The sequence below is a fragment of the Microtus pennsylvanicus genome, chromosome 12, assembly GCF_037038515.1.
Source record: "Microtus pennsylvanicus isolate mMicPen1 chromosome 12, mMicPen1.hap1, whole genome shotgun sequence".
Taxonomy (NCBI): domain Eukaryota; kingdom Metazoa; phylum Chordata; class Mammalia; order Rodentia; family Cricetidae; genus Microtus; species Microtus pennsylvanicus.
Window position 1 is genome coordinate 34821323 of NC_134590.1, and position 15522 is coordinate 34836844.

Below are 15522 nucleotides of genomic sequence, written 5' to 3' on the forward strand. Positions count from 1 at the left end.
TCCAAGAAATCATAAATCACACCCAAGCCAGTTGTCGTGCCGTCCCCAAAATGAGTTCTGAATCAAAAAACAAAAACACAGAAAAAAAAAAAAAACCCGACATCTGGTATGGTCTGTACATTCTAGCTTCTTTTTCTAGATTTCTGTCTCAGGTATTATTGCCTTCCCATGGTGAAGGACACTGATGACTATTTAGACAACAGGATAGGAAAAGAGCAGATTGGCTACTGATATCTATGGAGGCCAGTGAGCAGGTAAAGTCACTTGCTACCAAACCTGGTAAGCTAATCTTTGAGACGTGGAGCCCACATGAGAAAAGACCAATTCCCACAAGTTGTCCTCTGACTTCCATGTGTGTCCTGTAGCACATGATAAACACACACACACCCTTTTTTTTAATCTTTGAGACTATTGAGTGGGGGGAAGGGAAGGAAGGAAGGAAGAGAGACCTGGGATCCACACTCCATCTGCTTCCCACTCACTGGTCCTCAGTGGGAGGGCTGTTTTCTCTAAGTGCTGTGCACACAGGATGCTAATGCTCACCAGCCTGAGTATTCAGGAGCAGGGCTGTGGGGGAGAAGCAGGGGAGTGTAGGAGTTGAGGTGGGACCTGGGAACCAGGTGTAGATGGGAGCAAGGGACCATGGGAAATAAACAAGTGCTCTTTCAGTCAAGCGAGAAAACTAGATATTTTACAAAACTGAAATGGTGCGTAACAGATGGTTTGGGTCTAAAATGAATGGCTTTCACTCTTAATTATACATTTTAAATGCTAATGACAGTTAGCTAATTAGTTTTATCAGTGGCTACAGGTTTGTTTTTCCAGATCCCCAGAATCATTTTTCCACTTGAAAACACTTTTTTAATAAAAATTTTATTAATGCAACCAGCTGGAGTAGCTCAGGCAGTGTGGTAGAAGGCACGTGGGTACAATCTAAGCTCCCACCACGCTCTGAATCCAGTTCTCCCCAATGCAGGGAGAGGTACCTTTCTTCAGTCAAATCCACGCCCTTCTCCATCTGGAATACTTATGCATGGATTGATACGAGCAGAGAAATGGTAGTGACACATTCTTTTGAATTCCCTTTTAAGGCCCATTCTACAGCTGTGTTATATAGGCCTAAGTGAAGACACTTTCATGGAATTTAAAAGAGGTCAGAGCGGATTCTTTATTTATGAATTCCATCAGTTATGTGCAATTTTGATTCACAATATGCATACAAAGCTACTATTTGAAATTTCAAGTCCAGGGTTTAATATTGCCACACGTACCTGCTGATTAAGTGATGCTTTAAGAAGCGTGTGATTTGTGATGCAGACCTAGCAAAATGTTCTCCATAGAGCAGACATGTGGTAAACCACCCTTGTACTGAGTTTTCTGACCTGTGGGACATGAGAGAGCATTCAAAACCCCGTCCCATTTTTTGGTGAGTGTTTTCATGTGTTTGAGGGAGAAACAGCTATAACTATGCCGAGGGTCAACAGACCTTTAACTTGACTTTAGAGATCAGAAAGAAATGACAAACACATCCTTTTCATCTAACACTGAAGAATTATTTAACTTTCTACTAGTTCAAAAGCAAGCAGGCTATGTTGATGTAGTTCTCTCTTTAAAAAGTTTTTATTGCCAGGTGGTAGCACACACCTCCCAGCACTTGGGAGGCCAAGGCAGTTGGATCTCTATGAGTCTGACAGCCTGCTCTACAGAGCAAGTTCCAGGAAAGCCAGGGCTGTTATACAGAGAAACCCTGTCTCGAAAAACAAAGGAGTGTTTATTAGTGTATATGTGTATATGGTGTGTGTGAGGAAGGGAGTGCATGTGCACAGTTGCCACGTGTGGAAGTCGAGGGACAACACTGGGGAGTTCGTTCTTTCCTACTGCGGGTTTCTGGTGTCAAAGTCGGGTTGTTAGGTTTGAAAACCAAGTGCCTTTACCCGCCGAGCCATCTCAGCAGGCCTGTGTTGCTATATTTCTGGAGGATAGATATGCCTGTGTTCCCAATGCTAATGGTAGGTGTTGGTTTGGTTTTTTTGTTTTTTTAATCTCTTAGGGTTTATACTTTTAGTTAAAAGAGATAACTGAAATCCTATTACAGCAGGAAACAGGGACAGGAACATGTTGCTAGGCCTATCTAAGGCTTTCTACAGTTTGCTTTGTAATTCTCAACTGCTCTATAGTCAAAGACACTGAGACTTGGAGAGATGCAATGGCTGGGTTCCTAGAGCTCACAAGCAATACAGCCTGGATGCAGACTGTGCCCTTCCTATCATACCATGTCACCAACACTTTCCTGGATGTACATGTCTGATGGAAAGCTTAGTTAACGCCCTCTCTCTACTGATCCTTTTCATTTGTTTAACTGTTGACTGTGAGCAGTGGGCAGAAAGGACGGGTGGGAGAAACCAAACAGCTGTGGGAATTTAAAACATCCCACATTAAGAAAGAAATGAATCTGGACTGCAGATGCACTCAGGGGTACAGCCCTTGCCTCGCATATACAAGGACCTGGGTCAGTCTTCCCCACCACACAATAGAAATGCTAGTATGGAGGGGGGGTGGGGAGCAGTGGTGGCAGGCGTAATGGTGATGAGTGGCAGCTGTGGTAGACCAGATGGTGATGGTGGTAATAGTATTACTGGTGGAGATGGGGTGGGGGTGTGTTGGGGAAGGGCTGCCTGTTTCGTTCCTGGCTGCTCAGCCCTGAAATAGTCACACAGAAACTCTATTATTTAAATCACTGCTTGGCCCAGTAGCTCTAGTTTCTTATTGGCTAATTCTTACATCTTAATTTAACCCATCTCCATTAATCTGTGCATCACCACACGTTCATGGCCTGCCAGCAAAGTTTCAGCATGTCTGTCTCCGGCAACGGTTACATGGCTTCTCTCTGAATCTGCCTCCTTTCTCCCAGCATTCAGTTTGGTTTTCCCCACCTACCTAAGCTCTTTCCTATCAACAGGCCAGGGCAGTTTCTTTTATTCACCAGTGGTATTCACAGCATACAGAGGGGAATCCCACCTCAGGGGTGGAGGGTGGTGCTGGTGCTGGTGGGTGGGGGTGGTGGTAATGGCAGTGTTGGTGGTACTTGTGGTGGTGGTTGGTGGTGGTAATGATGGTAATAGTACTAGTAGTGGTGGCAATAGTGCTGGTGGGGGGTTGGTGGTGGTGCTGGTGGTAGTGGTGATGAACTCCTAGATTTATATTTAGAAGTTGGGCCATCAACTTTTGAACACAACAACCAAGAAGAAATACTATTACCTAAATTGCTGCTTGCTTGTTTTATTCCAGTTGCGATATCAGAAGTGCTTGGTAGCCAGGCCACCTTCACAGAAAGTCCGACCTCCACCCCCGCCAGCGGACTCAGTGACCAGAAGAGTCACAACTAACGTAAAACGAGGGGTCTTATCGCTCATTGACACATTGAAACAGAAACGCCCCGTCCCAGAAACGCCCTAGCAGCTCTGGGCTCCAGGATTCTGTCACTTTTATCTGAAGAGCAAACGTCTACACTAAAGAAGCCGACAGCTGGCCTTCCATTCAGTTGCTGATGCTTTGTCTCCAGAGAATTCATCCTTAACCAAACAGTGTTAAGACAAGCATGTGACCGCGTCTTGCCACCACCATGTGCTATGAAAAGAAGCATGAGTTGTTTTTGTTTTCTGTTCCCGTAAGTTCCATCATGAGCAGTGGAAGGTCTTTTACTGTAAATATTGTGAGCAGGACTTCACACACACTCCGAAGAATGTGGCCGCACCCTTCCTAGAGAACTAATGCTGCATCCTTGGAGTGAATGATTCCCAGGTTCATTTTCTGTCCTCTTGGTTGGATCTGTCGCGAGCAACCTTGGGGTCCCTTGGCACTTTGCCTTGTTTTCAGCTTTTAAAACATTCAGACCCCGAGGGACAGATACCGTTGAATTCCTGTAAAAAGAACATTTGGGTTTTAGTTTTTCATAAAAGTGAACCTGTCCGTTGACAAAAACTGGCTGTTGGCATCAGTGCAGACACTAACCAGCCACTTTCCTCAGCGAGCTCTCTGATGCATGGACACCCCTTCATGTCTTTGGGGTGCTGGGAAAAGGAAAACTTTAAAATTGATAGAAAACTAAATTTGAGGGATTAAAAATCAAGCAAAAAAAATAGCCTTTCTTTTCAGATGGTTTTCAAACTGGTTATTTAAAAAGAGAGAGAGAGAGATTAGCAGATTCATAATACATTTGGGATGGGACATATTTCAAACTTCTGCCTTACATTGTACAATGCAGCTAGGGAATTGAAGTATGCTATGGCCATTCTCCACCCACACCCGAAAGTGAAATATTCCTACACTTTCCATCCTTAGTTTGACGAGCTAATATGCAATTTAGAGTTGAGGAAATGTCATTTTTATCTCTGTCACACACTATGATTTTAGCTCTCACTGTGTGATTCTTGTTAGTTCACATCCTGGAGGTAATGTCCTCCTAGGAGTCCCTATCTGCCACAAGCTTTCGCTATGCTTTTTGTCCAGAGAGCTGTCTAGCCATCATACAGTGTCCATGGCAACAAATTTAAGTTGTACTTTTCTTGAACTTATGTATTTAATGTTAGAAATTTGGTAAGACTTGACTAGATATGTTTTAAAACTTCTATTTTTCCATTTTACTTTCAAAAGATTTAATTTTTTCTTATCTGAGCACAATATACACAGAAATAATGGATTGTTTGATAGCGTTCCCCAAATATCATTTTCTTGCCTCTTTTTATGTAGCTAAGAAACCTAACTATAAAGATACACAAATTTAGACTCTGTTGACATTATTTTAAAAGGAGGTTGCAAAGATCAATCTTATGTTACTCTTGTTTACTTTTAATATCAAAATTAATATCATTATAAAAGTAATGCTTCGTGTTTATGCGCTGCTCTGCAGATGTCCACAGTTTTATCCCAGTCGAGCCTTACAAGGTAGAAAAGGTACCAAACTCACTGAAGAAATCAAATACACAGGGTTTTGTACCAAGAGGCTAAGTGGCCAAGGATCTCACCCAAGTTCCTGAGAGCCAAAACCAGGACCACATCTCCCAGCTTTTGCCACCTTATGCCTCTTCCACACAGTCAGGAAGACCCTTCACAGATGACTCTAGGTCCATACACAGAACAGATAATGAAAATACTATCAGGCAATTTCAGAATCCCCAAGTGTGTTAAGGAAAATGTCCAGTTAATCTACACAGTGGCATTTATTGTTAAGACCATTGTCCTTTCTCCGTCCAGGACTCTTGTCCCTCAAACATGTTGTAGAGGACAAATGTCTGCCCTCAGCAGCCTTCCTAAGCTGAGATTTTCTAGATATTACATCACTTGTGTAGAAACCTTCCCGACTGTGGCACTTAGCAGCCACAGACTGCGTTGAAGTGAGCATGTTCCACCTGTGGGTCCCTCAGAAAACCCATGGCATCAAATGCAGAGAACCTGGACTGTTCTCTGGCATCCACACACTACAATAAAAGTGATGTTCCTTGAGAAAAAGATGCATTAATACTTGGTGCCAACTTGCATACTAGCTGAAGTAACTAGTGCCATCTGAGAGATTTATGAGTTAAGAAAACCTTATTGTGCCCAGAGAAAAACTGTCCAGAATCCAGTTACGGTCTCTCATTTTGAGCTCCATGGTGAAATGTTTTAATGCACTCCACTTCAAAACTCTAAAGTAATCCCTGTTTCTATAGGACGTCTCCATCCAAACCCTGTTCGTCTTTAAGACCTACATTTGTTTGTTTTTGGGATCAAGAATACTGAGCTAGCTTTAAGTAGCAAACTGATTTATATATGCAATTTTAGGACTCAGTAAGAGGAATGATAGCCTTTACACAGGGAAAAAAAAACTCTTACTGCGGCTGTTTTGTTTTGAAAATAGCTTTGCCTACTAAATGCAGGTTGATTTTTGTAAAATGAATTATGTTAAACAGTGTATCAGACAACTTTCTGCCATGGCCAAAAAGTATGTATGAAAGTATGTTTGCATTTGTTTGTGAAAGGATGCCAGTGTTTTACCTGAGATCTTAGTGACTTCGGTTATCTATGCATTCTTTAGATCCGGGATTCGGGAACAGGCAGCCGTGTTCACTAAGCCTTGTGTGTCTTAGCATTTTTTTAATTAACTTGTTAAATACAGCTTAAAATATTTTTATTTTATTTATTCTATTTTTACTGAAATATGGCGCATTATTGTGTTAATGTATTCTCTTTCCCGGGTATAACGTCAGTTACCTGGGTCTAATTAATCTCAGTGAACTACATCGCCTACAAGGTGGTTTTGTAATGATTTGTAGTCACATTTTTATTGGAATATGTAGAAGCAAGGGCAGAATGCTTAAAGTTCCTTTTATTTTTTAAAAGCAACTAGGTAGGAGTGCTCTGCCCACCTTCCCTGTGCTCCGGGGCAGCATCACCGTGGTAGCCAACATGCCTATGGCTGAGACCATGTCTTCGTAGATAGACTAAGGCACTGTGCGGTGCTTTGTTTTTATATCCTTCACAACTTGCGTGACGTCATCAAAGAGCTACACATCCATCCACTTGCCCTTCGTTTCCACCTGGATTCAGGATCACCCATGGCTAATTGGAATCATTGTTGCATTTGTTTGTCTGTCTGTCTCAGTGCATGAAGGGACATTAGACCCATTTCCATTAAAACAAATTCTTGGTGATATAACTGTTGGCACTGCTATTTTTTTTTAAAATACACATTAGACATTTAAGAAGGACACAGAACAAACCACTCAGAACAGGACCACTTACGTGTAGCCCCAAAGCTTCCCTTACTCTAGGGCACACTCCCTGTACGAGCATTGCAACGCAAGATTTCACAAACCATGTGGGGAAATGTCTCCCTAACATTAGCACAATTTAATCAAGCCAAAAGCTCTCAACTTGGCCGGGTTTAACCTCACCTCCTCACATCCGACATGCTCACAGCCAGTAAGAAAGCAATTGAACTTGTTTCGGCGTACTGGGGGTGTGGCTCAGTGGTAGAGCGCTTGCGTAAGATGTACAGGGCTCTGAGTTTAAGCCTTGGAACCATGAGGGGGGAGGGAGGGTTGCACTTCAAGGCAAAGATCTTTGCTTGCACCAACTGTGAGAGAATTGCCAGGCAGCCGTATCAGCCGCTTCCTCCTAAAAGGACGTCTTGTTTTCTTTTTGATGCCTTTTTCTGTTGACCATGTTTGCACATTTAAATGTAAAATGTTGTGAGAATAAATGTAGCTGCGTACGAGGTTTGACTCGTTTCTCTGCCAGCACGGCCACTTATATAAGAAATAGATGCAAACCTAGTGTCTCTACAGTCGTTATTTTATTTTTGTATTATTCTTACTTCAAATTAAACTTTTTAAAAATCATTTTAGTAACGTAAGATTCTGCTTTCATTAGTGTTTGCCTTTCCTACCTGGTGAGAATGAGCTGGTGACTGTAAGGACTTCCTCTTCCCTTACTCTTCGGTCAGTAAAGAGCTGGCGTTCCGAACACAGAAGCCCATCCAGTCATCAATGGGAATTTTTTGTAAGCAGTGTCATAGGGTTAAGGTATCTCAGCACGCACACAAGGACTGCCTTTCGAATCAAGATGGAAGTGGGCAATACATTGAATCCAAAATGAAAGGGGGTAACCAGAGAGTCAGTTGGATCTGGTTTTAACTCCCTCATACACAGAAGACGAGTAATTAAAAGTATATGCCCAAGTCGTTCATTTGCTGTGTCGTGTTGTTTTGTCTTTGAGATCAATCTGGCAGTAAGCCAGACTGGCCTTGAATTCATGCTGATCCTCCTGCCCCAGCCTCCTGAGTACTGGGATTGCAGATGTGTACAGATGTGTGCCACCACATTCCACCCTCCCTTGTGCTGCTAAAGACAGTAACTCTCAAGGAACGGCATTTCATCTTGCTTCCAGGGGTTTTACACTGGTAATAGTTTTGGGTAAAAATCTGAACTTGTTTAGACTCTGGGCTCAATCCCCAGCTCCACAAAGTAAATAAATAAAATGAAAAAAATATAAACTCTTACTGTGGTATTTAAATACAATATGATTTTTTTTACTTTGCAACACTTTAAAAAACTCAAGAAAGTAAAATGCAAATTAAAAGACTGTGAGCGGCAGTTTTCACTAGAGTTTTCTCGTGTTGCTTTTATCCTGTTTTCCTTCTCACTCTTCCAGTAATTGATTGATTCTGTCTTTCCGAGAAGATTGCCAGAGAAGAGCACACAGGCTTAGTAGATGAGCGGGTCCATTGAGAATCTCCTCAAATGTGCAGAGAAGAAGCTAGTTTAGCGCTGAGCTGCAAGTGAGGAGACTCTGAAGTGGCTGCCAGTGGCGACGGAAGCACACGCTGCTAGAGAGTAAACAGTATCCTTAGCTGCTATAAGGCAAAGGGTTGACCCAGAAAATACGCTTGAAAATAAAGATCTCAAACCAGGGGGGGTGGTTTTCAGCCTGAGCTCCCACTGCTGGGCTGAAAGGGCAGCTCCCCTCTGAATGGTGGTCAATTAGGCTGCACCTCGAAACATAAAGACCTGCGTGTTTTCTATCTCAGTAGCATATCTAAGCAATGGAAGCAGTGTGGGGTTGTGGCTTGTAGGTCTGGGGATGGAAACTGGCACCTGATCCGTGCTAACCATGGGCACCACCACGGGGTCACGTCCCAGTCCAGACAGCCTCTTTCCGTTCAGCTCAGGCTAGGCTGAAACTGGGAGAGAACCCTCTGCCTGTTTCCTAAGTTCTCTGTGTTTTAAGAGTCATAACTGACAAGAATTGTTTGGAATATAAATATAAGCCTCTTGAAGCATCAGCTCATCTTCTTGACTCACACATTTTAATGAGAAATATAAATCTTTGGCTGAAACAAAACTTCTATGAGAACCCACCAATCCTTTGTCCTTCCCACTTCAAGTGAGCCAAAGACCTCTGGAGCTGAAGCCTACCGGGCCCAGTCTGCTGCCGTGCTGCCGCCTACCCTGAGCCTTTGGCACTCGCTCATGCTTCTCCACAGCTGAATTCTGAAGATAGAGCTTACATTCAAACTCCAAAAGTGTCAGATCTCTTTAAAAATAAGATTTTTAGTCATAACTTTATTTAATGTCAAACAATTTCTGTTGCCATGATGAAAAAAATCAGACCCAGAAATGATAATCATGTCAATATTGGTAGACAATTGTTAATATAGCTAAGAGTAATTGACATTTAATGTATTAACATAGTGCTACAATATATTGTAATTGTGCATCAGAAATGAGTTACCAAGGTTTGAGCACTGTGTACAAAATGACTTGTACATTTGGCTGTGTCACCTGATCTTTGCATAGAATCAGAAATCTTTGCGTTTTTCCAATGATACATTGCTTGTGTTCAACAGTTTGACCTCTTAGAACAAGAATACTTAGGTAGAAATTTGCTCGCTGTCCTTGTTCCAACAATGTTTGGCATAAACAGAAGGAAGGGATTATTGTGTGCAGCCTACTCGGGATTCTGAAATTCTCCAGAAACATTGTTTTCTGTATGGCCATCCGGACTGCGCACACCTGGTACTGGGCTCCCTACTCCTAGTCAAAGCTCAGTCCATTGCAGAACCTTCTGGCATGCCCTGTTTGGGGAACAGTCGGGTGCTAAAGGGAAAAGCTGGCCTCAACTGGGATCCCAGAGGTTTCAAGTACAGTAACTTCCTGGCTAAGGAGCAGGGTCAGGTTCCTGGCTGGAGCTGGGGCAGGCAGGAGAGGACACCATTCTTTGTATCTGAGGAATTTCTACCAAGCCCCTCAATGAAGTCTGCAGAGAAGCCTGCTGGGAGGCACTCTGCCCACTTCAGGGAAGCCAGCTGCTTAGTCCACACTCCCTCCCAGCAATCTGCAGCTGGGCATCCTAAAACACATTAGCACTGAGCTGGTGACACGACACCTTCGCTTGCTCCCTCCATCACTGCTTCTCTGTCTTCATTCATGGAGGTAAAGTCGCAGGGGAAGATACTAAGTGACCAGAAGCCCCAGTAATAGTGTCTGAATGGAAAGAAATCCCAGCCAGCCTGTAGGAAGGGCCTCACAGTCAAAGCCATGGTCTAGGATGCCTGACACAGGAGGAAGGTGTGCTCTCCTTAGCCTTCTCCACTCTTCTGATTGCTGATGGTGTAAGATAGCTGTGCGTGCCAACCTTTGATCCAACCAAGCGATAGTAGGCGCGGTTTGCTGGCATCTGAGCTCGGGGTCCCTGGGAACTCGCCAATGGGAACATCACTGGAGGCAAAACAATCTCAACGGCCTTCAGAGGAATCACTCTGCCTTCTGGCCTTCGTCTCAAGGTCACCTGCCGGTCTTCTGGCCTGGAAGAATAAGTAGTCAGTAAAGAATTGGTGCCAGGCTTGGGTTTTCTGACCTGGGAGGAAGCGCCCCCTTGGGAGCCAGTTTTTGGCGGGAGAGGTGTTTTAGTTAATGCCTCGCCTCGGGAAGTACTCGCTTTACTTTCTTGACTTATGAACTCTGTGATTTTCATTTGGATGCCATTGTTGTCATTAGTAGGAGCTTTGGACAATGATGTTTTGGATTTCTTTCTCTTCTTCTCCCGTTTGGATGTCTTCCCAAGCTCAACCCCATCCAGTAGACCTTTGGCAGCAGCTCGGGCCAGAACATCCTTCACGGACACTGTCTCAGATGGGTCTCGCTGCAATGAAAACAGCAATTGTTAAGACGGGGGGGTGGGGGGCGCCATCAGTGCACAGATTTTAAATATTTGTCAGCAATTTAGTGAAAATTAAAACATACTAAAGTAAATGTTATTTAGGCCTTATTCCCTAACATAACTCATGAACCCCAGAAATAACTTTTTTCTTAGTTCAACTTCCTCATTTTCAAACCTCGTAAGAATTACCCTGCTTATTTCTTATACACTAAGGAAGATGCACTAGGCAGTTGGCAAACTGCTGGAAGAGGTGGGGTGGAGGGCAAGCCAAAGAGGAAGACTGAGCAGAAGCACGGAGAGTGGAGATTGTGTGCTGTGTAGCGATAATCCTGTGCCTGGGGCGCTGTATAAACTGGGGAGTGGAGGCCAGAGAAACAAAAGTTCAAGGGCATAGCTAGCTCTTGGGCTACACAAGACCCTATATTTGTATAAATACAAGCAACCATGGCAAAATAGTCATGAAGTGGGTGCCAGTGAAGAGAGTTTGTTGTTTTCGATTTCAAAGGATGTCATGCATTAGGATTTTTCTCCCTTACCTCTCTTGTTAAAATAGAAAGAAAGCAACCATTGGTAACATCGGATGGTTCCAGTCTAAAGAATTTGTCCACAGACAGTTGCATTTCCTTTAGGGAGCACAGCGGAAGAACAGGAGGACTGAGTCTGCAGTAGAGAAAAGAAACATCTAACAGCTAAAATAACAATGTACCCAAGAGAGGAGTGAGTATTCTTCAAATCTTATTTTCTGTTTTGACAATCACTTAAATAAAAACCTCAAATAAGAAAAAATGCTAAAGCTGTCTTCCCCCAGATCTTAAGTTGAAAGCTCAATATTTCATGTTAGCTCATAATTTATTATATTTCCAAAGTCTCTAAATAACTACTAAGAAGAAGCTCTTAACAAGCCGAAAGCCTCTCTAAGGATTAGCATTCATGAAAACAGGCGAGCGCAGCAGTCACATGACAGATGTAGAGCCGCAGCTCAGAGGGCAGTGTGTTCCCCTGACACACAGGAAGCCGTGGCTTGCCTGGGCCCTGCATAAACTGGGCAGTGACACAGACTTGAGGAGTAGAGACAGGAAGAACAGAAGTTTCAAGGTTTCAAGGTTAGCGTGTACAAGGCCAGCTCCTGGGCTACTGAAGACCCTGACTCCGAGCAAACAAGCAACAACACAGAACACCCAGCAGGGCTGGTGAGATGGTTCAGCAGGCAGAAGCACAAACCTAATGCCCTGTGTTCAATTCCAGGACACACATGCAGAAGACCCAAACTGACTCCCAAGTTGTCCTCTGACCACTACATAGGCTCTATGGCTTGTGTGTGTGTGTGCACGTGCGCACACACACACACACAAATGTAAAACTACACAATACAGACACACACACACAAAGTTCACTTGGGAAAGGGGCAGACATACATGACCTCAAATGACTCACCAGGGAGTCTGTCACAGATGCTGAAGAAAAACAGAGCAGCAAATGGTGGAACTTCCTCTGTAGGAGAGAGACCTAGTTGTTCCTCTGACCAACCATATAGCCAGCGGAGATTTCTGAGGGGACACAGCCTCACCAGATCATCTGAAATCCACCGTGCATACAAATCCATTTTTTGTTTGTGTTTTGAGATAGGGTCACATTATGTAGCCCTGGCTAGCAGAGAACTACATAGGCCAGGCTAGTCTCAAGCTCAGAGATCCACCTGCCTCTGCCTCTAGAGTTCTGGAATCAAAGGCACTCAGTACCACTCCGAGTCAAAGATTATTTAAGCTGACAAGATGCAATAGTTGAATGTCCCACATTGGACCACCTCAGGTGTCAGGTACACTCGAAACACTAATACATTAAAATATTGTCAAAAATTACCCTCGGGATTTCTGTGTACGCATGTGGGCTGTAAGTAAATTCTGTGCATAGACTTGCATGCCATCCCCACCCCAGTACCTCGTGTATGCACAAACATTTCACTGATAAATTGCTGGTCTCTAGAAGAGTGTCTGGCACACAGTAGGTATTCAATATAGAATTGTTTAAAACACTATAAATAGGACTAGACAAATCATCTTCCAGAAACTGACCCTACAAAATAGTTTCTGAATTCCAGTTTATAACCTATTTCTTTAAATGCAAATATTATCACAGCCAGAGTCTTGTTTGCCTCTGTTCTAGATGGCAACATTTGAGGGGTTTTTTTTATTGATAATTTGAGAATTTGGGTTTATAACTGATCTTGGAATGGATGAAAACCTTTGAAGATGTTGGGGTGGAGTGAGTATATTTTGCAAATGAAAAGTGTAAATTTGGGAAGCCACAGAATAGACTGCTGTGTGATGAACAGCAGCCCCCCCCCACCGAAAAAATTTAAGTCCACTCAAACCTTCAAGATTAGACCTTGTTGGGAGAATAGATCCAGTTGGAGGGAGGGAACCCCAAATCTAATACTGGATTTCTGTAAGAAAAGAAGGATACTAGAACACACAGGGAGGGGCCGCACGGAAACAGAAGCAGAGACTCAGCTGTGAGCTGAATGCCATGGATCTCCAGCAACTACCAAAAGCATGGCACAGACTTCACCACAGGCTCTACAAGGAACTAACCCTGTCAACACCTTCCTAGGGATTTTGGACCTTCAGAACCATGCATGAATAAATACCTGCAAAGGAAAAGTTTCAAGTTTTTAATGAAAAAAACATTTTAAACTGAAATAGCGAGGGAGGTGGGATGAGGTTCCAAGCGGAAAGCCCGATGCTCAGGCTCCAGTACCAGAAAAGAAGGGAAGAAGGAAGGAAGGGGGAGGGGAGAATAGAAAAAGAAAAAATAAGCCATAATGTGAAATATTTGTAATTTATATTAATACATAAACTCTTAATATATGACAAAATATTAAAAGATTAATATCCATTTGGAAAGCAGCTAAGTAAAATTAATAATTATGGGTTGGTTTTTTGTTGTTGTTGTTGTTTTTGAGACAGAGTTTCTCTGTAGCTTTGGAGCCTGTCCTGGAACTAGCTCTTGTAGACCAGGTTGGTCTCAAACTCACAAAGATCCACCTGCCTCTGCCTCCCGGGTGCTTGGGATTAAAGGCGTGTGCCACCAAGTCCAGCAATCATGGTAATTTAAAATTATTGACTACTTTCTTTGGGACGACCAGCCCCCAAATAATGACATGGAGATTTATTATTGGTTATGAAAGCTTGGCCCTTAGCTTCAGTTCTTGCCTCTAGCTCTTATAATTTAAGTTAGCCTATTTCTATTCATCTATGTTCTGCCATGTGGTTTTTGCCCTCTCCTGCATTTGGTACATCTGACTTCCTCAGTGTCTCACTGGCGTCTCCCATGCACCTAAATTCATCCCCATGAGTTCCTCTCTGTGCCCAGAAGTCCCACCAAACTCTCCTGCCTAGCTATTGGTCATTCAGGTTTTTGTTTGTTTGTTTTTCCAAGATAGGGTTTCTCTGTAGCTTTGGGGCCTGTCCTGGAATTCACTCTATAGACCAGGCTGGCCTTGAACTCACAAAGATCCAGTTGTGTGCCTCCCAAATGCTGGGATTAAAGGCGGGTACCACCAAGCCCGGCCCAGGTTTTTATAAACCAATCAGGTGCCTTAGGCAGGTGAGGTAAAACAGCGACACATCTTCACACAGTGTCATAAAATACCCTGCACCACCTCTGGGCCAAGTACTGCTCATGTGTTAAATATGCTCAACCCCAACAAGACCCGCTGAGGTGAATAATAGCAGTTACTCTGTGGTACACCCGAGTCTCCCGATTCTCCACTCCCAGTGCCCTTTCTCACTTAACTGTCACGATCTTGTTTAGTACAAGATGGAAATCTCTAGGGAGGTAAACAAAGGGACAACCCAAGAATCTGGCTTACTTCTCTCATACCAAAGCAGAGCTTGAGTAAGTGTGTTTGTTTGTTGTGACAAGGTCTCACTATACGTGTTGGCTGGTTTTGTGTATCAACTTAGTCATCAGAGATGAGGGAGCCTCACTTGAGGAAATGTCTCCATGAGATCCAGCTGTAAGGCATTTTCTCAGCTAGTGATCAATGGGGGAGGGCCCAGCCCATGGTGGGTGGTGCTGTCCCTGGACTGGTAGCCTAGGTGCTATAAGAAAGCAGTGTGAGCCCAGGCGGTGGTGGTGCTTGCCTTTTAATCCCAGCACTGGGAAGGCAGAAGCAGATGGATCTCTGAATTTGAGGCCAGCTTGGTCTACACAACAAGTTCCAGGACAGGCTCCAAAGTTACACAGTGAAACCCTGTCTTGGAAAACAAAAAGAGAAAAAAAAAAAGAAAAGAAACAGAAGGAAAGCAGGCTGAGCAAGCCATGTGGAACAAGTCAGTAAGCGACACTGCTCCATGGCCTCTGCATCAGCTCCTGCCTCTAGGATCCTGTCGTTTGAGTTCCTGTTCTGACTTCCTTCTGTGATGAACAGCGATGCGGAAGATCAGCCAAATAACCCCTTTCCTCCTCAACTTGCTTTCTGGTCATGGTGTTTTGTTGCAGCACTAGAAACCCTAACTAGATACAATATAGCCCAGGTTGTTGTTGAACTAGAGAGCGTCCTGTCTCAGCTTCATTGGCAATGAATTACAGATGGCCATACTGGACTTGCTACGTGAGTGCTGGGATCTGAACTCTGCAGCTCACGGCTGCACACCAAGACGTCTTAACCACTGAGCTGTCTCTCCAGCCCAAGGTAGGGATTTTCAAGATGGTGTCGGCTTCTGTGAATTCTCTTGAATTACAGACCCATTTTTCTTCTTTTCTACTTCCCTTTCCAGTTTGTATTGTAAAATAGCCACCTAGGTATTCACTTTCATAAGT

At 43.6% G+C, this 15522-nt stretch overlaps 2 protein-coding genes across 16 annotated transcripts in view; one reads left to right on the forward strand and one right to left on the reverse strand.

Annotated features, from left to right (window-relative positions):
- Positions 1–6365, forward strand: part of Apbb2 (amyloid beta precursor protein binding family B member 2) — a 320293-nt gene extending 313928 nt beyond the window's left edge. For all 13 annotated transcript variants that reach the window (XM_075943293.1, XM_075943299.1, XM_075943298.1 and 10 more), the window contains one exon: positions 3289–6365. In XM_075943293.1, the coding sequence (XP_075799408.1) occupies positions 3289–3456 (168 nt within the window). In that variant the 3' untranslated portion in view covers positions 3457–6365. The remainder of the gene's footprint in view (positions 1–3288) is intronic.
- A 2717-nt stretch (positions 6366–9082) lies between these two features.
- The window catches only part of Nsun7 (NOP2/Sun RNA methyltransferase family member 7), a 38456-nt gene continuing 32016 nt past the window's right edge, over positions 9083–15522 (reverse strand). For 2 of the 3 annotated variants that reach the window (XM_075943309.1, XM_075943310.1), the window contains exons 11-12: positions 11235–11358; positions 9937–10680 (exon numbers count right to left, since the gene is read on the reverse strand). In XM_075943309.1, the coding sequence (XP_075799424.1) occupies positions 10069–10680; positions 11235–11358 (736 nt within the window). In that variant the 3' untranslated portion in view covers positions 9937–10068. Of the gene's footprint in view, positions 10681–11234; positions 11359–15522 lie in introns of all 3 variants that reach the window. The other variant, XM_075943308.1, reaches the window with a different exon arrangement.